General features: G+C 38.5%; 1 protein-coding gene across 1 annotated transcript; it reads right to left on the reverse strand.

Moving 5' to 3' along the window:
• Positions 1-354: 354 nt before the first annotated feature.
• On the reverse strand, positions 355-16,781 carry znf512 (zinc finger protein 512). The gene is made up of 16 exons (XM_063495882.1): positions 16,499-16,781; positions 13,308-13,440; positions 13,127-13,185; positions 12,871-12,929; positions 8,550-9,124; positions 8,246-8,335; positions 7,421-7,525; positions 6,901-7,025; positions 6,408-6,494; positions 6,207-6,305; positions 5,932-6,099; positions 5,540-5,737; positions 5,343-5,444; positions 4,821-4,883; positions 4,294-4,392; positions 355-3,974 (listed from the first exon to the last, which is right to left on the reverse strand). Exons 2-16 carry the CDS (start codon positions 13,405-13,407, stop codon positions 3,216-3,218), a joined length of 2,688 nt encoding a protein of 895 aa, XP_063351952.1. The 5' UTR covers positions 13,408-13,440; positions 16,499-16,781; the 3' UTR covers positions 355-3,215.
• Positions 16,782-21,238: the final 4,457 nt, after the last annotated feature.

The raw sequence follows: 21,238 nt of genomic DNA on the forward strand, positions 1-21,238 counted from the left end.
CCCAGGGTGAGATCTAAAACCTGCAGGACACCGGCTCTCTCCCTACCCCTGCCCTAGAGGCTAAGAATGTGGAGGATGATCTGCTGTGGTAACTCCCAAAAGTGAACACCCAAAAGAAGGAGAAATATTAATAATTTTACCTGTTGAGCTTAATTGAGCTCATTTGTTTTCTCTTTAATTGGGCTATTTTGTTGAGCTATTTTAATTCATTCAAGCTATTTTGTCACAGGTGTTTTACTGTTTTGGCTGCTCCAGAAGCTATCGGTATCAGTTATCCTGTAAATTAGTTGGGCTCTAAAAAAAATCTACTTTTATGTGTAGATTATGTTGAAGAATATCAGAAATGTGCTATTGTGTTTATTATAGAGCTCATCATGACAAAAATGTTTTCATCCATCATATTACAATACAAAAGAATTCATATATTAAGCAAACCCTCAATATTTTAGACAGAAAGTAGGCTTTACAATTGGAGAGTTGAACTGAATCGAATTAAGATTGGACAGGTGTACCTAATAAAGTGACCACAAAGAAAATGCAATCTCTCATGAAGGTAGATGCTGTAGATACTGGCTTCACTTCATGAGATCACAACCCACAAAGATTAGAAACTACCGACTTAAGTCTTATAATTATTTCCCTCTTAAATACAAACACCATCAAAAGAAATCTGTAGTGGTTAGTGACAAAGACAGATATAAAACTAAAGTAAAATTAATGTTTTAAAGACTTTTCAGTCTTAACAGTCTAAAAATGGAAAAAAAAGACTTGCAAGTAAGTATGCAGAGGTCCTGACACAACTCAGAACCAAAGGCTCGCCAACGCTTCCTAAAATTAACAGAGAATAACAATAATAAAAATAAAAAATAATGCGTTTTCTAATTTCAGACTTAAACAACACCAACTATCCATCCTAAAGGCATCTGATGGAGGGTAATGAGAGTTAAAGCACTTTACAAAAAATCAAGCACAGTAAATACAGTCATGGGTGTTTTTCATTTTACATAATTTCACTGATTAAGAGACAATTTGTGTTAAATGGTTCATTTATCCAGCTCTATGGGAGTGCAGAAGAAATGGGAGAAACAAGAACTAAACACATTTATACATTCAAAATAAATTTTTAAAAAAATATGCACATTTATAGGAAAACATCACAGAACTGACTGACGTGACAATTTCCCACTGTAGGAGATACAAAACACAGAGTACATAAACATTAGGCTCCATGCTGTCGGTTAAATAAGAGTGAATATCCTTCATGTTACATGATAGTTAGCTTCCATTCATCACACCCCAGTCAGCTGCATTTATGTCAGTGGAGGAGAGCTGGGAGGATGCATGCACTCTGACTGCATGTCTGCACAACATAATCAAATGTGACATAAAAAATGTAAAATAAAGAAGAGACAAAATATTTGTTTTTAACATTTACTGATGTTTTTCTTTTTTTTTTTTTTGGTATAGGTGACCATACACCGTGTTGCTGGGAGCGGCCAGCCCAGGTTTGAATCCGACTCGTCTCTCTCTCCCTCTGCTTTCCTGTCACCCTTCATTGCACCCATCTAATAAAGCCAATAACACACAGCACATAACTTGAGTTAAGATTATTTTTAACTGATGACGTTGAACCAGGTTTTGGCAAATAAAGGATTCCTACATCTCAACAAAAATAAAAGAAAAAAAATCATGTCATGTCACTCACTGGTTAATTTCTACGCAAACAAATTAAACTATGTTTGTTTCTGTTTCTTGGTACATAACAAATTTTCTAAGGTTTCCGACTTCACAGGTTACATCAAATAATCCTACACGAACAGAGCTTTAATTAACAGGGGGTACATCCTGTAGCTACCTCCACTAAGGAGGCTGTGTGCTTGGTTAATCTGTCAGTTTGTTCACAGGATTAAGGAAAATGTTACTGATTTTATGCGCATGAAATCTTTACCAGAGGTAGGGCCTGGCCCAGTTTAGAAGTGATTATAGCGAAAAACTGGACATTTTGTGCCATATATTCACTAATATTAAAAGCAAAATAAGAAAATAAATGTGTAATATGGCCTTCAAGTTCTCAAGAAATTATCAGAACATTATCAGGATCAAGAGGTTCAGTTTAGGAGGGAATTTCCAGCTGTGTTGGTGATACGTGGTTTCAGACTGCTCATTATATTCTGTAACTGATGGAGATGAGCTGCAGCCATACAATGGACACGATTAACTGCTTAAGCTGTTTTGCACTTAATAAGAATAGTACTAATGTTTCCAGTACACTTTAGGAAATAAAGTGTTAGTTGATACAATGTTATTTTCATTTCTTTCCTTTTACATTAGATTTGCTTCATTGCTACTTATATGTCACATGTACATGCCCAAAAGTCTGTAAATTGGCAGCAGGTTTCACTTAAGAATGGCAACTAAATACAAAATTATATAAAAAAAATCTGAAATGAAACCAATATCAGACAGACAGAAGAATCCAAGCCAGTGAACAGTGATCCTGTCATTTCCAACATTACTTCACCAAGGATGGTGATCAGTCATAATTAAAAGTGATGAGTAGTATGAAGTTATACTAATCATACTCGAGAGGCACAAAATGTCTTCAGAGAGCGTGACTAGACAAGTACAAGTAAACACTCCACCTGGCAGTCTCTGTTCAGGTTAACTTTTCCTCTGTCAGTCCGCTCCAGGGCAGCTGTGGCTACAATGTAGCTTGCCATCACCAGTGTGTGAATGTGTGCGTCAATGGGTGGATGACTGAATGTAGTGTAAAGCGCTTTGGGGTCCATAGGGACTAAGTAAAGCGCTATACAAATACAGGCCATTTACCATTTAAATCAAAACATGAAAGACAAGAAGAGTTTTATGAAACCTTTTAAAACAATGAGACAATTAAAGTTGGTGAAAACAATCTGTTACAGATAAACACACGATAAACTACATTTCTCAAGGTTATACAACGACAACCATTTCAAGACAGAAACAGCCTCTGGAAACGAGCAGTCTGAGGTTTCCATGCTCACAGCTTGAGAGCTTGTCTTCAAGGCATCCACCATCACTTCCGAAAGGTTAGTGGATTTAATTGTCTCAGCTGCCGTCTCACAGGTTTGTCTTGTGGAAAACTTATGCAGACGTTTTTCTCGCTTCACCTTTTTTTCTCTACTTCCATTCAAATCAGCTGCAGACATTTGAAATGTGAAGGAAAGTGTGTTTTTTTAGGTCTTTTTAAATGTTTCTCTGTCGCTTTCCAGCCTCAGCGAGAGGCCCATGATGCCTGGTCGTTTCAGGCTCCACTGGTCAATCTGTCTCTGCCGCTCCTGCTGCTCGACCTCCGATTCGCTCGATGAGCTGCCGGTATTGCTGCTGCTACTGCTACTGCTGCTGCTGCGCCCACAACCTCCGCCTCTGCTGCTACCGCTGAAAGTGAAGCAATCCTTCTGCTTCCTATCAGCCTTCCCCCTCTCCCCTACATCTACTCCTCTTTCCTCCTTCCCTCTCCTTGTACCCTTCACCATCCCACCGCTGTCCTCAGGTTTGTCAGCCATTTCCATTTCGATCGGGGCCTGCTCCGGCCCCAGCACGGCTCCTCTGTGGTCCATATCGACCCACACTGGCCCTGGAGGAGGCTCCAAACTGGTGTACTGGAGCATCGGCTGTTGGGGCTGGGGGTCCACTTGTGGAGGGAGGTTCTGCCTCTCTGGATGGAGGTACTGAGTTTGGTGTTGGAGGTGATGCAGCGGCTGAAGTGGGTGCTGCAGAGGCTGGTGCTGGAGCTGGTGCTGCTGCTGCTGATGGTGGTGGTGTGAGTGTTGTTGATGGTGCTGCTGATGATGATGATGAGGATGATGCTGCAGGTGATGATGGTGGTACTGATCAACAGTCTGCTTATCCACATTACGGACGACCTCTTTGGGCTGGTTTTTAAGGAACTTCTCAAACTTCTTGGAGGCTTTTTTGTTCGTCACAAACCAATCCTGTTGAGATACACGCAGCATGAAGAGGTGGTATTATATAACATACATTTAACTTGCATTATTTATTATTTATTGCATTATAGGCCAGAAGGGGGCAGCTCGTCTGTTTGCAAAAAGAAGTCTGATTCTGCTGTTGCAAGTCTGAGACATCACTTTATTCATGACTTTAGTAAAAACTTTCCTGATGAGTTTAAACAACTACACCATGGAGCTGCTCATATCCAACCCCTGATATAGAGTATATGCATTCATGGCAATGTCATCTACATACAGTTACACAAAGAAGGCTCAAGCCAGAAACTTGTGAACTTTTCATTACCTGTGAATGGACAGAGTTGATGTGGTATTTCACTCCACTTTCAGAGTTAAACTCTTTATTGCAGATCAGACATCTGTATTTACCGGCCTCAAAGTCGCCCTGGAATCAGATCAGGAAAAAACAGCCTTGAAAAGATTATAAGAATTTAATGCATATAAAGTATTAACTGCACATAGTGCACCGACTTTTATATTTCACTTAACGATCTGAGTAATTGACTGAATAATTTTACAAATACACACATTTTCAAAATTCTGTTCAAAGCAGCTTTTACAAATGTAATACTTCATTCTTTAATTTACAGGAATCATCCCAAAAAAATTGAGGAGCTGATTTAAAGCGCATGTAAATGCCGGTCCAGATGAAGCATTAGAAGGGTTTCCCAATTTTAAGATTTCATGCTAATACATTCATGAGTTTCAACTTAATTATACCTGGTGTCATTTAATGTATTGCTAATGCTAGAAAGTTTGTACCTTATGTGTGCTACATTGTTATTTCCTAAACAAAGAAAAAAAGAAACAAACCCTCGTGCAGAGTCCCAGATGAGCTTTGAGTCCAGACACACTCGTGTAGGTGCAACTGCAACCCTGAGGACGACACACATTGTGTTATATTATGGGCTTTGAATGCTGTGTTAACCATGTTATGGACATCTGTTCTCCTTGACATCATACACATCCACAGGGATTACTTGTACATACACTGACCTCTCTATTTAAAACTTCGGCCATGTTTACTATGAATGTTCACCAATGCAACAGTGCATATATGACAGAAAATAAAGAAAAATATAAAATATCTTCATATATCTCTTTAAAAACATACATTTACAAAGAGAAACATTTCAGGTTATTGAAAAAAATGAGTTTTTATAAAGAAAGACTGATAATCTTCATGGCTATACTTTTATTTTAAATGAATTATAGTTATGTTAATCATACTTGTTCTTGGCATCTTGATCCAATTACTCAGATAAGAAAATAAATAAGTCTGCTGATTTCACTTAAACAGGTTAATAACAAAATAAGACTAGTGTTGTTTTCTACCTGGTTGGGGCACTGGACTTTCCTCTGCAGCTTCACCTCATTCTTCCACTTCCTCAGCACCTCCTGGCTGAAGGCAGGGAGGCCTGGTCGGGCATATTTCAACTGAAAAGAGCATCAGGAGAAAGAAGAAACACATTTATGTTCAGTACATACTCAATTTTAATCCACAATTTCAGGCAAAGTGAATCTTCTCTTACCTTCTTGTCATCTGGTACCAGGTCGGACTGAAACTTCCTCTTGGGCCAGTCTTTGGGCAGTTCATTGTTGGCGATCTCAGCCAGGTGGAAGTTGGCCACCTGGGCCGAGGCTCTCTGCACCCTGCCGCTGGGCGTCCTCTCTGGATTAGCCTCCCTCTGAGCCTTCAGTGCCTCATCTTCCTCAGTCTTCTGTGGTGTCTGGATAAACCAAGAGAATAAACTTAATGAAGATGAGGCACAAAGAGTTTCACAGACACTTGAATTAAAAGGACAGGTGACAAAACAAGGCTGGCATCTTGTCTACTTGTCTATTAATTTAAATTTGAATAAAGAGTATTAACGAATTACAATTTTTATAATATTTAGTGGCTTAGATGACATATGTGACTCACAGGAGCATGCTCTGATTTCAGGTGATACTCCAGACCAGCCTTGGATTTATACGTCTTCCCACAGTGAGAGCAGTTCAGCAGCATTTTCTCCAGCTCAGACTCCTCCTTTCCACACTTCTTCATGTGATACACGTAGCCCATGATGCTGGTAAATGCAGCGTTACAACCCTATAAAGAAAAGAAAAACACATTTTTTTCACACCACCAGTTTAATCTTTTATCTTACTTTCATCAAATCTCCTTTCTTAAAACAGCACAATACGTGCAAATTTTACCTCTTTGGAACATTTTAATTTGCCCAGTCTCTTCAGGATTTTACGTAGCTTGTCTTTTATAGCACGATCATCCAGGTCCTTGGCATCATCAGCTGAAGGCTACAAAAGAAGAAAGCAGGAAAAGGTAGCAACAAACTCAGTAAAACCATAATAAACTAAACTAAACTAAGACTAAAAATGTTTATTTCTGAGTAGTCTTACCAAGTGGCTGTGGTCAGCCATGATGTGATACTTCATCCCTGTTGAAGACTTGAGCTGTTTCCCACAGTGTTGGCAGGTAAAAGGTTGCTACAGATAACAGAGTGACACAGTGACTTTTTCATTTGGTAAACATTTAAACCAGCAAAGAACACATGCAGATTTATGTTATGGAAATATTAGTCAGACTAGGTTTTCCCAGTGCAAATGTAAAGCACAAACCACACTACAGACCCATTCATTTTTAAAAAACTTGATGCTTAATATGAAGAGTGTGTGAACTGGTTTCAGTGCAGAATGTGTTTCATAGAAAATTGACATCCTGGAAAAAATTTAAAAAACCCACAAAATATAATTTATTTACTCCAATTATTCAAAATAATGTCATTACTAGTAATAACTAATTATTAGAGTCTTTCAGGAGAAACAGTAAAGCAGAAGGTTCCTGCTAGATGATCCAAAACTCTAATATCACTATTATGCATGAAGGGCTCACCAGTCGGCAGTTCTCCATGTGTTTCTTCAGCCCCTCCACAGTCTTCCTGCTCACACTTTTACACTTTGGACAGGTGACTCTTCCTTTGGCAACAATCTGGAGCTGCCAACGTTCCTCTTGGCTTCCTAGTTGATGTCAACAAATAGGCAACTTTTCCTTTTTTTTTTTACTTTACACGACGCACAGAGCATCAGAAAAAGAAGCAGCTTACTCCTTACCTATTTTAATATACAATAATATTTTGATTAAATTACAGATTATCTTCAGCACCCACTTTTAATCATTCAAATTTAATTAAACTTTTAGAAACATCTTGTTCAATTTCTTACAATCAGTTTAAATCAAGATAAATCCCCCCCCCCCATCCCCTTTAAAACTCCTACTTGTGTGAAGCAAGAAAAATGCAGTCGGATAAAGCCTATTGACAGTTTCAATCAAAGAAGTGCACATAAAACATAGTGTAATAAGATTACTTTCTATTAAATCACATAAATCTGTGGTAAACAGCTGCTGCTCTGACCTGGAGGATAGGTAGGAGGTTCCTTCTTAGCCGGCAGGATTGGAGGTTTCTGGTCTTCGTTCGGCTGAGCTGTCGAGGTCTGACCAGCACTGGCAGCATCTGAACCTGCAAGATTCACACTGAATGACTGGATGCAATCAAGCTTATTTTTCTTTTTAAACTATTTTATCATAATTATTATTTAATAAGGTCAAATTTCCTTATTGATTAGATGCAGAGACTGCTGCCAAAGTTTGTCATCTCTCCATTAGCAGCATGTAAAATTTTATATTAAATTACTTTAGAAATAAAAGATAAAAGATACAAGTATATACAATGTCTTCTTTTCAATGCATGAATGCTTGTTGGTTGTTGAATTATGATTACAGCATTCCTGCTACAGAAAGCCTGGCTCTTAGAGAAACCTCCCCAAATAATAAAGGTTCATGATGAGTTACAATGAGAGGAAAATGCTTCTCTGTAATGATTCTCTGATCAAACAGTGAAACAGTCAGTGGGTATGGTGTGCCAGACACTCTGCCAAAACAAATTAGTGGCAGATAGCACTGCTGCCAAGACTGAAAGGAAGGTGGTGTACTTGAGAAAATGGCCTCATATTGTTTTCCCATAATGGTTAGGGACAAACTGTGAAACAACTTTTCAAATTCCTGATTTATGTCTAACTATAGTTCTGATTTATAAAGTTACTTCAGTCCTAAGTATTATTAATATGGTAATAATATTCAGTTTAAGACCAAAAAGCAGCATGAAACAGATATGTGAGATAGAAAAGTAACATATAGAGTTTTGAGTTTTGCATTAAATGCAGTCTCCTTGAAAACTTACAGGATTCTCTGCCCTCTGGTGGCTGTGTGAAGTTATTGGGTGCGGGGCTTGGCTCCATCTCTGGCCTCTGGACCTTTTTCATGTTCAAGTCTTAAAAATCAGACAAAATTACAAATCATAACCTAAATGATGACATCTACTCTGCACATATATCGCCTGCACTTCTCTTATAAGCTGTCACTCGCACATGTGTTATAGGTTCTGGTTTTCGCTTGTAGCTTGCAGATATCATGAAAGAAGCTCATATTATTTTATGACATTTCACAGTGTTCAAAACAAAATCAGTCCGTATGGTTATTTTTACCGGGTCTCCACACGTTCCCTCTATCCCTGTTTGTGTTGTTCCAGGCTTGATCTGGGCCTCGGCCAGTACCCCACCCTTGCTCCGGCCCTGACGAGTCCCGGTCCCTTCCTGGATCTCTGCCTCCATTCCAGGGTTGATCCTGCCCTTGATCTCTGCTAGCTGCCCAGCCCTGATCGGGACCCCGCTCCCGGCCTGTTATCCAGGACTGATCCGGCCCACACTGAGTTCTGTCCCTGCCTGGAATCCATGTCTGGTCCTGACTGGAGTGTCCCCCTCTGTCTCTGCCAGAGTTCCACACCTGGTCCTGGGGTCGGTCTCTGCCTGGAGCCCAGGCGTCAGGTCCTCGGTCCCTGCTGGAGTTCCAGCTCTGATCATGAGGCTGGGACTGCTCCCCGCTAGCTTCTGGGCCTTGAGGCCAAAGATCCTTTGCGACCAGTCTTGGAGGGAGCCTTGCAGTGGGCGGACCGATGGACCCTGGGTCTGACCCATTGGCCAGGCCATCTGATGACATCACAGAACAGCTGGTTGTCGAGTAATCTACTGTTCCCAGGGAAACACTCTGGAGGTCCTCATACCTAATTAAAGAAAAAAAACTTAAATTAAAAATTTCTAAAATGCTGATGCAGACAGGAACCTCATTTGGTCCTGAACAGATTATTTAACTGTAGTGTGGGGCAGAGGGTGTAAATAAAAGATGAGACTGAAATGAAGAACACAGCATGCCCATATGGTAGCCCTAAAGCAAACACTGTTATGTTGTCTGTTTGACTAATTATGTGTATAGTTTACAAAATAAACATGAAATTACATCAAGTAAGAGTTAGAAATGAAAATGTTAACTGAGGTCATAACTCTAGTGAGACACAGTTATATGCAGGGCTCGCAAAATCGCTAGCCCGACGTCCCGGGGCTAGCGATTTTTCCAGTCGGGCTACCAAAATCTATCTTAGCCCTGCCCGTCGGGCTATCATAGGAAGGAAAAATATATGTCAATGCTTTTGCATTCTTTCGAAAATGTAGCTGAGTAATTATGTCATTGGCATCGATGAGCCACTGTCAATATGTGACATATTGAAATCGCGTTTGAATTTGCGCTTGTTTTTTGCGCTTGTTTTTTGCTTTCACTGTCACTTTGCGATCGCGCGAACGGTGTATAGAGAGCGGCAGCTCTGATTGGTGAGTGACGATTAATTGCGCACCAATTCCTCTGACATCGTCTTATCACTCATTAGCTTACTATTCAAACATGACAAGTGAAATCTCCCGCAGCAAGCTTAAACATGTCATAGAGGTTGAATGCGCAGAGAATCGCTGACCGTTATGTAAGTACGTGTGTAAAAGCAGCAGGATTTACGCTGGTATTTTAGTTCTGCTCAGCCAAATAAGACAGGTCAGGGTGAAGAAGGGGCAGCCAAAGAAAAGCCTACCACAAAACGGAAAAGTTATGACAAATCAGACTATGAGGCAAAAAGAAAGCGCAGCTTTTTTGGTTTTCATGGACAAAAGCTAAATAACATTATGTTCTGCCAGGTGTGTTGTGAGTTTCATTCGATTTCTGAGTCGACAAGCACCTTTGTTACTGGGACCAGTAATTTTAAGAAAGACCCCATCAGAACCCATGAGAAATGCAAGAAATGCATTATTGCCCAGTCTGCAATATCTTTCCCAGAACAAACAGCAATTGCAAAAAACATACTAAAAATAAACCAAGCACAAGAAGAAGTCCTGAAAAATCTGTTTAGAACAGCATACTATGTTGCAAAGAGTGAACTACTATTGGCAAAATTTAGCAGTCTTTGCAAACTTCAAAAAGCAAATGGCCTAGATCTTGGTTACACTTACCTCTTACCCTTGACTTCAGTGGAAATTTCAGATTCAGGATCTGACACAGACTGATTCATGTTCTACACAGTTCTTGTAAGTTCATAGAAATTTCTGTTCAATTAGAACCAAGTATTTGAGTTGATGATTGTAATTTTTATACAGTTGTTGTGATTTGTATTTTAACAATTTTTTGATTAATTTTTGTTTCCGTTATAATATTATACTATTGTAACGGAAACAAAACATAAAAAAATTGCTCTCTTTTTTTATTCGGGCTACTTAAATTTATTTTGGGCTACCAAAAACTGAAAAGTGCCGGCCCGAAGGGCTACCAGAGATTTAGAAATTTTGCGAGCCTTGATATGAGTAAATGAAAAAGAAATAAGATTTATGTCAAGCAGTAGCTTAGAAATTAAGTGTTTTTGCCAACATTTGTATGAGCCCATCACTCACTTATGGCCTTTTTTGAATCAAAAAACACAACAGAGTTATGCCAAAATACAGATTTCAAAACTCATGTGTGATGTCATGGTGATTTCTAGGGCTGTACGATATGACCAAAATCTTATATCTCAATACTGATATAGGTCATTTTTTATCCCGGCAAAAATATATCACAATATAGTGGACTGTCTGTAACGACTACATCAAAAGTACTAATGGTCATTAAGAAACTACCCTGTCTGCAAACATCGAGTGTCCAGTCTCATAAAGTGCACCGTTAAACTCATACAGACATGCATGGTTCGGCTCGTCCACATATCTGTTGTTGCAGTGTTGTATGCTACGTTCTGGATGTCCTGCAATACTTTGGACTCGTGATAAAGGAGGCAAATACACTTGTTTTCGGCTGAGAGTTGTGTACCTGGAGTTGAGTGTTTTGACCAACACATGAAACCATAACTTTACTATATATTAATAGATATTCTGAGTCTTTATTATATAGCGTGCCATGTGGAAAAGCCTGTTGTAACATTTGAGTCTGAGGTCTATTTTGAGCACCTGACAGGTTGTTTTTTTTCTTCTCATTCGTAAAATCTTTCGACCAGTTTGCTTCATAACTGGCACATTACAGTTTTCTACACCGTGTCAGGCTTTTCATAACCAAATCATGTCCATGACACAGAGGTAGCCCCTTATTTAAGAAAACAAATAAGAATAACTTAGATATCATTCATGTGTCTGACACAGCTCATTTGTAATGATTTTCTTTTTTATGATGGAATAAGTTCTTCGATTAGTTTTGGCTGGTCCTTCTGTGGTGCCTCAGTGATTACTACAAACTGTCATCTGAAGCAATGAAAAACTGCAGTAAACAGTGTGTTTTTGCAACAACACGAAATAAATGGAGAGTACAACATGAAACACTATACGTGTTAATGTCACGATTTTGTCATATCACACACCCCCCATGGCTACATCCAATCTGATCCCCCTCCAGGCCATTATAAAGAATACAGGCATAAGCAACTTCACCTTTTGCGCCAATTTTTAGGTTCATCTTTTATATACAGTTGCTATACTGCACAATATGAACAGAATGCAGCTAAATAAATGATGAACTATTTGTTTATTAATATAATACAAACCTATATGTTTTTGACTAACATTTAAAAAAGCACTTTGCACATAAATTCTGTAGCAAATTGAATTAAACTAATTAATTAAACAAAGTTTAAACAGCCAAAACCAAGAAGGAGCACAACAGTGGAGCCAGGTTTTATGATTCTTTTTGATCTAACCCTATTTTATTTTCATTAATCACTCATTAATGGTGGGTGTTCCCATTTGTTTAGTTTTTCAGTGCAAAGAAAAAATAAAGACCCAGGTCATTTTTGTCTTTCTTTTTTTTCTCTTTTATCATTTCCCATTTTATGCTCACATATCCTCTCACACCCTTCGCTTCCTGACCTTGTGTATTTCCTCCTGCCAGAGTGATTACTTGCTCTACTTTAATCTGCCACTTTTATCTTGCGTCCTTCCTTCACTGTGTCTGCCACTCTCTATGTACCAGACTCTGTCCTTTCACTTCTTGCTGTAAGATGTTTTTCACTCTGTTTATTCTGTGTAACAAATCTTTTTTGCAAAGCAAAGACTTCCTTTGTTGTGCTTGAACTTCCTTTCCCTGTGCTTTGCTTTTGAAGCCTTAAATTAACGGCATATTCAAAACTGAATGATCCATAGCTCATTCTACCTGAACCTTTACCAGCCATTTGGTTAATATCAGCATGTATACATGTGGATATGTAGCAAGTGCAAATGCTGAATTTCCTCATCTCATTAGGAAGTCTATCCTAACTGTACCTTTTATCATGTTGGAAATCTCAACAAAAGAATTGTGTATGCAGATTTTTAAAAGAGTACTACATTGCACTTAGCAATAATGTTGTATTTTACTGAAACCTGTGTACTTGTTTAGATATGATATCTGTTTACTGTGAATGACTTTGTCATATAAGAGTACAATGTATAATCACCAGGTTAACCAGCCGCTTACCTTTTCCTACTGTAAGTTCTCTTCATCTTTACTCCGTCTTCAGTTTGGGACTCATCCTCCTAAAACAGTCGATGAAAAAACTGTGAAGCAGAGATCCAGCTGTGCGCATGAAGTTAACAGATTTTTATTACCACGACTTGAAAATGGAAACACAGTCACAGCGTTCATGCTAGCAGGACTGCCTGCTCCTTACATACACTATAAATCAGAAACAATAAAAGATGTAGGTTTTTACATTATAGATGTGTATTCTTACCTCTGAGTACCCAACTGTATTTACTTCACAGGCTCTTTCCGGCATTCGTTGGACAGCAGCTTTAAAAGTGAAATTGTATTAAAAAATACACAATAAAAAAGATAAAATTACCAAGTTTTACCAGTGTAAATGGCCACAATGATGGATGCACGCTGCTGTGTGATGTGTTTTTTTTTTTTACCTGGACATTGCACTCCACTTTTTGAAAGTGAGTGAACAGGCTTCCTTTTTCTTGGCATATACAAAGGTGACATATCCCCTCTGATGTGGCCGGGGTCCATACTAGGAGGGCCAACCCCGCTCAGAAATCACCACTGACAGCATAGAAAAAAACAGAACATCTAATAAAACAGAAAACAGAAACCTCTACCAAAATAGTACATGTTATTGAAATACCTTAATTTGGATATATTGTATTTGTTTCAGGATGGGATTACATGCTGGCTTTCTAATTACATCAAAAGTAATTACACAGCCTTAAACTGATTGGAGAACTGTAATGGATCACTGACCTTATTAATTACACGATCAAATATTTACAGAGCCCTACTTATTAAATGACCTTAGCTTGTTACATACAAAGTAGGTTGGGTTGGTCAACCAAGTACATCTGTTGGCTCATTTAACCATTTCACCATTAACCAGCTACACCCCACCCTTTCCATTTTGTGATCCCCTACAGTTATGGGCAGCTTTCTGTTGTGATTGTCTTCAGTATCATTCAGCTGAAGACTCTCTACTGGCTACTGCACATGACAACAGTAGTTTTTGCTCTGTTTTGGAGATCTGCTGTGAGTTGGATGATCTACCTAAGGAGATAAAAAACTGCCCAGTGTGCCGTCGCAACGTGCAGACCGTGGAATCTGAGTCCATCTGTGAGACCACAACCTCATCAGACAGGCAGCTAATTAAATTATTTTGCTAGGGTTATTAGGCTATTTGCAGAAAAGCACCAAATAAAATGTGTAATTCAACAACTAATTTAAGAATATATATTTAAAAGATATGCAGTTAGTGGAAATAGGTTAAGTGGAAACTAAATTGCCCATAGGTGTGAATGTGAGTGCACATGGTTGTCTGTGGCTACATGTTAGCCCCGTGACACACTGATGACCTGTCCAGGGTGTACCCTGCCGCTCGTCCTAGGCCCTCCAACCCCCCTTTTAGAAATTCTCAGAAACTCAGATGTTTTAAATTTGGCCAGAGCTGCTCAAATATAAACAAATTCGATGATGTGCTTGAATTTGTAGTTTTGTATTTACAAACATCTGGAATTATATTAACAAAGGCTCCAATACCAATAACATCTGGGAGCTATTGCAGACATATTGTGGATCAATAACTTATAAAAACATTACTATGCTGGCACGAGGTCATCCTGGGTTTATTACCAAGCTGTGATAAATGACACTGCTCAAAGAATTAAGGGAACGCTGGATAATCACAGTTTAACACAAACACATTTTAACTTCAGGGATATTAATGTGTCAAGTTAAGAAGCATAAATCATTGTGAATCCATTTCACCTGGTTTGGTGCAAATGAAAGTGTCAACAGGTGCAGTGGAGAGGCAACGAGACAACCCCCCCAAAAAGGCAAGACCAGTGCTCTCTTTTTATCCCTGCTTACAGATTTTTCTCTAGTTCCGCTTTTGTTAGAGTGTAAAAGGATTCACACTGTTCTAACTGAACACAATGATATCCTGAAGCTTCAGTGACTCTATTATATTGTTTTGATCGAGTATTCCCTTAACTATCCTCAGCAGTGTAATCTAGAATTTAACAAAAATGAAAACAAACGGGTACAGGGTTAGAATCATTTAATTTTTCTTTCCATCCATCTTCTGCTATTTAACCAATTCAAGGTAGCGGAGGCAAGAGCTTATCACTTATTCGGCTGCAAGAGGCGGGATACACCCTGGATAGGTTGCCAGTGTTTCATGGCTAACACAAAAAAACAGACAATCACTCACACCTGAGGCCAGTTTAGAATAACCAATTAACCTAACATGCATTATAACTGTGAGAGAAAGGCAGAGTACCCAGAGAGGCAAACTCCACACAGAAATACCAGACAGTGGATTCAAACCTTTCTGCTGTGAGGCAACAGAACTAACCACTGAACCACTGTGCTGCCTTATTTTTATTTAATTTTCTCGTTTAAGTAAGTTTTCTTTAGTTTCCAAAGGGGGTTTGCTTAGATTATTGTTAAAAATGTTTCATTTTAATTTAGTTTGTTAGTTTCAGTGCTCCATTTAATGTTTTTGCAATTCGGTTTTTAGGAAGTGAAGATCAAATATCACAACAAAAGTACCTTCTGCAGGTAGCTCATTGTGCATTTCCTGCACATTTTTTACTTTACTTTAGCTTTATCTTTTTTCCTCAAATTCTAATTTTAATCTTTTTTTAGATTAACTAAAACATTTTTGCGCCTAGTTTTAATAAACTATAATAATTATTGATGGACAGTGAAGTTTAGTAAATGTTTTAAACAAATGCAGGTTGACTTGAGACGAGTGTTGTTGTGATTTGGCCCAATATAAATAAAGTTGAATTAAATTGAAAAAGCTGATTACAGTTATTATAATTAACAGAATCAAAGCGAGCATAACTCATAACTAAGTCTCCTTTTTTTCTTAAAAAATTGTCTGAAAACAAAACAAATATTTGCTGACATGAACTTAATGAGTCTTGCATAAGCAGCCATGTATATCAGCTTATTTACTCCCATTAGGGTTCATTTAGCCAGATATTTACTCTCCTAGCCCCTTTCAATCATGCACTGTTTATATTTTTAACACTAAAACTCACACTTAGTATTCAATTATTATTTTAAATGCACACTGAAGTGATTACATTAATTATAATTATGCAGAGGAGACTTTTTTTTTTTTTAAAAAAAGAACCTGATGAATCAGGCTTCAGCACCCGTTGTGTTTACAGTGCGTGTGTTCATCCTGAATGTTATTTGTATAGTGCTTAAATATTTATGTCTCTCGTTTGAGGACACTGGATGCCAGAAACTGAGCTGTGATATGAAATAAAGCCAGAAAACTGTTAAAACGTCAAGTGTGTGATGTTTTTCTCGGTCCAGTAAACCTCTGAGACCAGCCATTCCCGGACTGAGCCAAAAAGACTTGCAGCCACCACCATCATTGTCTGTGTGGATAAGGAAAAAACTCAAAAATTGGCTTTTTGACGACGACGGGCAGAAAAAACATCCGAAAGCTGAAACTGAAGGAGAACTGGTGGTAGAAAGGTTTCAAGCCCCCCCCCCCCCTCCCTCTAAGCAGAGGTACTATAACCTGTCCTGTTTGCCTTTCATTGTTTCTTAGCGGAGGAAGAAATGCAAGAGAGAGAGAGAGAGCGCCTACCGTCCTACAGCTCACTCCCTCTGCAAGGACGGCTAGCCTCCATGTCTTCGGGCCTGGCCTCCTCTGTCGCCTTTCCGCCGGCAGTGTTACCACCAGGAAGGCTAACATCAAGGAAGGCCCGGGGTTCAAAAACACAGACCCTGGGATAACAGTTAAGCTGTGGCAGCATCTAAATATGAATCAGTGCGCACGTACGCCGGCATAATTCACCACAGTGTGTTCGTATGTTCTTCAGCGGAACGCCCTCCTGCTGGAGAGAACAAATAAGACCCGCATCTGCCGCTGCCTTCACGGGCCGTGGGAAACACCGCAATTTCAGCGCTTCAGCTGTGGAATATGAATCGCCTCGGAATAATACTAAGCCGTTACCACATAGTCTCTAATTATGAACTTGTTAGCAAGTGGAAAAGCACTTCGTGAATGTTTTTTAAAATGTTGCACGAAGAATTCAGAGTAATGTTCCCAATTGAAAAATGGAGAGAAAGAGATCACTGATACTTTTTTCTCTTCCTAATTCGTAATACTCCCCTCCTCCGCATAATTACTTTTTACTTGTATAATGTGGAACTTTTGAAAGATTGAATTGGCTACAAATACACGGCAAATTTGAATGTTCAAATTGATTCTACTAAATTAAACACTTTGAAATTCTGTGACATTTTCCTCTTATTTGAGTTTATTAAATTGAGTATTTTTGATTAATTTGAGCTAAGCACCTAACATTAGGTAAGCAACTCTTGAAAGTGTAACTCCATTAGCTTTTTGTGACTCACAAGATGATTATATTTCAATTAAAATAACAATAATAATAATAGGTTAAATTCAGGTAGCTTACTTAAAAACTTTCAATTTTTACTTGTTATTTTCTGGCAACGTAATGCATGGTGGAAAATAAGCCATTTCGTTCATATCCAAGTTTTTGATTATTGTTTCTAAAAATTGTTGGACTAGGAAACTGTAATTGAAATTAAATTGTCACTATTTGCTTAGCCCTACTAGTAACTTCAGTCAAGTTTTTTTCTGTTATTGTTAAATAGTTTTGGGGTTTTTTTGTTTTTTTGTTTTGTTTTTTCATTTTATCTCTTCAGACCATGTGTGTTCATGTAGGCACATTACATTTTAGCTTTTCTTCAACTTATACTTCATTCTGCTCATTAGTATTTTATACTTTGTGTAATTTATTGTTTTATGCTGCAAAATAAAACAATAATTCCTATATGAGGAATTAAAAAGTAATGACTCTCCTAAAAGGAAGCTTATATATTGCACACATTGCCAGACTGAGAAAAACTTCTTTTTGGCTTATTTTTTCCACACTTGCATACACTTACTAATAAAGTTATTTACCACTGAACCATTAATAAATAAATACATTTATTAATCAGCTTATAATCCAGTTAAGAAATGTAAGGTAAGTATGAGGAGAACCAACATTTTATCACTGCCACATTAGAGTTAGACTGTGGACAGCATTATAATATTAAATAAATGTGTCACTGTTAAACATGCAGACTTTAGTAGTCAGGGGGTTATTAATAGCCACATTAATTGATATAGACTGAAGCAAGGGAAAACTTTTAATTGATGATGATCTAAAGCTATATGAAATAAACCAAATGACATGTTATCATTCTTATCTATTGCATACAGGATCAGAAAAACTTTCAGTAAGTACACAACAATCATTTAACAGAGGCCCATTTCCACAGTAACTGAAATCACCTCATTGCCAATACAGCCTTACTCTTAAACCACAATTTGATCCAGTTTTAAAGAGTAAACCCAATCATCTGTTATTATTGCAGAATTTTAGTGTCACGCTAGACTAAATATTCTCATTTTGGCATTACAACTCAGCATTAATAAAATAGCTATTCATTCAAACTGCTTCAGTACCTACTTAAAGATAACAATTTGAAGGAATTTGTAACACCTAATCCCCTCAGAGATGAGATCTGGTTTTTAATATTTTACTGTCACGGTTTAGCTCCAATTAAATCCTTCCAAGATGACAATGCCTGGACATAGGAGTTAAAAATGATATTAATTTTGGACTGATGTTACAGAAAGTGCTCTCCACTGCCATCAAAGCACCAAATAAAGCATAATCTTCTAAATGAGTGGGGCTGGAATCCTCCATTACAATTTGAAAGACTTGGGGAATCATGACAGTGTTCACCAGATGGGACCCAGACACATTACTGAGACACTTTATTGTTTTTTTCTATTTATTTGTCACTAGTAAAGTTCCTTTTGTTTGTTTTTTGTTTTGTTTTATTATTTTTTTTTATGATGGCTGAAGAATTTACCTTCAGTTTCAAAAATTCGATCCTTAAAGTTAAAACTACTTTCAAGTCTTATTTTTATTTGATAAAATTACAGTGGCTTGCAAAAGTATTCGGCCCCCTTGAACTTCTCCACATTTTGTCACATTACAGCCACAAACATGAATCATTTTTATTGGAATTCCACGTGAAAGACCAATACAAAGTGGTGTACACGTGAGAAGTGGAACGAAAATCATACATGATTCCAAACATTTTTTACAAATAAATAACTGCAAAGTGGGGTGTGCGTAATTATTCAGCCCCCTTTGGTCTGAGTGCAGCCAGTTGCCCATAGACATGAGGCTGATGAGTGCTAATGACTAAATAGAGTGCACCTGTGTGTAATCTAATGGCAGTACAAATACAGCTGCCCTGTGACGGCCTCAGAGGTTGTCTAAGAGAATATTGGGAACAACAACACCATGAAGTTGAGGAAGTTATTGAGAAATTTAAAGCAGGCTTAGGCTACAAAAAGGTTTCCCAAGCCTTGAACATCCCACGGAGCACTGTTCAAGCGATCATTCAGAAATGGAAGGAGTATGGCACAACTGTAAACCTACCAAGACAAGGCCGTCCACCTAAACTCACAGGCTGAACAAGGAGAGCGCTGATCAGAAATGCAGCCAAGAGGCCCATGGTGACTCTGGACGAGCTGCAGAGATCTACAGCTCAGGTGGGGGAATCTGTCCATAAGACAACTATTAGTCGTGCACTGCACAAAGTTGGCCTTTATGGAAGAGTGGCAAGAAGAAAGCCATTGTTAACAGAAAACCATAAAAAGTCCCGTTTGCAGTTTGCCACAAGCCATGTGGGGGACACAGCAAACATGTGGAAGAAGGTGCTCTGGTCAGATGAGACCAAAATGGAACTTTTTGGCCAAAATGCAGAACGCTATGCGTGGTGGAAAACTAACACTGCACATCACTCTGAACACACCATCCCCACTGTCAAATATGGTGGTGGCAGCATCATGCTCTGGGGGTGCTTCTCTTCAGCAGGGACAGGGAAGCTGGTCAGAGTTGATGGGAAGATGGATGGAGCCAAATACAGGGCAATCTTGGAAGAAAACCTCTTGGAGTCTGCAAAAGACTTGAGACTGGGGCGCAGGTTCACCTTCCAGCAGGACAACGACCCTAAACATAAAGCCAGGGCAACAATGGAATGGTTTAAAACAAAACATATCCATGTGTTAGAATGGCCCAGTCAAAGTCCAGATCTAAATCCAATCGAGAATCTGTGGCAAGATCTGAAAACTGCTGTTCACAAACGCTGTTCATCTAATCTGACTGAGCTGGAGCTGTTTTGCAAAGAAGAATGGGCAAGAATTTGAGTCTGTAGATGTGCAAAGCTGGTAGAGACATACCCTAAAAGACTGGCAGCTGTAATTGCAGCAAAAGGTGGTTCTACAAAGTATTGACTCAGGGGCCTGAATAATTACGCACACCCCACTTTGCAGTTATTTATTTGTAAAAAATGTTTGGAATCATGTATGATTTTCGTTCCACTTCTCACGTGTACACCACTTTGTATTGGTCTTTCACATGGAATTCCAATAAAATTGATTCATGTTTGTGGCTGTAATGTGACAAAATGTGGGAAAGTTCAAGGGGGCCGAATACTTTTGCAAGCCACTGTATTCAGTAGAAATAAGCAGAGAAGAATTTAGTTCATACAAATAACACCATGTAAAAATATGGTAATTACAGAATGCTAAGCATCAGTTTTCTCTATCAGTGTTTCTCAGTTGTGAATCATGATGAACAATATTTAATTCCAACCGAGCACAGCATGAGCTCACTGAACAATAACGCTCAACTACAGAGGAGGGAAAAAAGAAAAATAGAAATCAGCTGGTGGGGTGTTTGTTTGGAGTAGAAAGTCAGCTACTGATCATTTCTGAAACCTACACCACTGATGGCTTGTGGAGCTTCTAAGAAGTTGTCTTTAAGGACACAGATAGTGGAACTTGTGACACAGATCTGTCCATCTTCTTAACAACACATCCAGCAGTGGTTTACAGGTAAATCATAAGTGCAACATTTCATTGCTTATTTTTTATTTACCAGAGAAGCTACATTCGTACAGATTCATTATTCCTTGTGAATGTATCATTCACATATGTTTAAGTGTTCACAAATGACAAAGTTTTCAAGCAGACCATGAAGGCATCAGCAGTGAAAAAGCCTGGGACTTGGGGGCGGGTCCCTCTCACAGCACTCTTATTTGTAAGATGTTGAGTAGGAGATGTGTATAGGAAGCTTTTATATACTCACTGACCACTTTATAGGGTACAGCTATGTCTACTCCCATTTACCTCTGCTTCAAAGTCTTTTTTAATGAAAATTTTTTCTTGTTATTGTTGGCAAGAAATGTTTGTAAATACGATGTTATGAAATGTACAAATCATTGGATT

Source organism: Pelmatolapia mariae, linkage group LG15 (genome assembly GCF_036321145.2).
Source record: "Pelmatolapia mariae isolate MD_Pm_ZW linkage group LG15, Pm_UMD_F_2, whole genome shotgun sequence".
Taxonomy (NCBI): domain Eukaryota; kingdom Metazoa; phylum Chordata; class Actinopteri; order Cichliformes; family Cichlidae; genus Pelmatolapia; species Pelmatolapia mariae.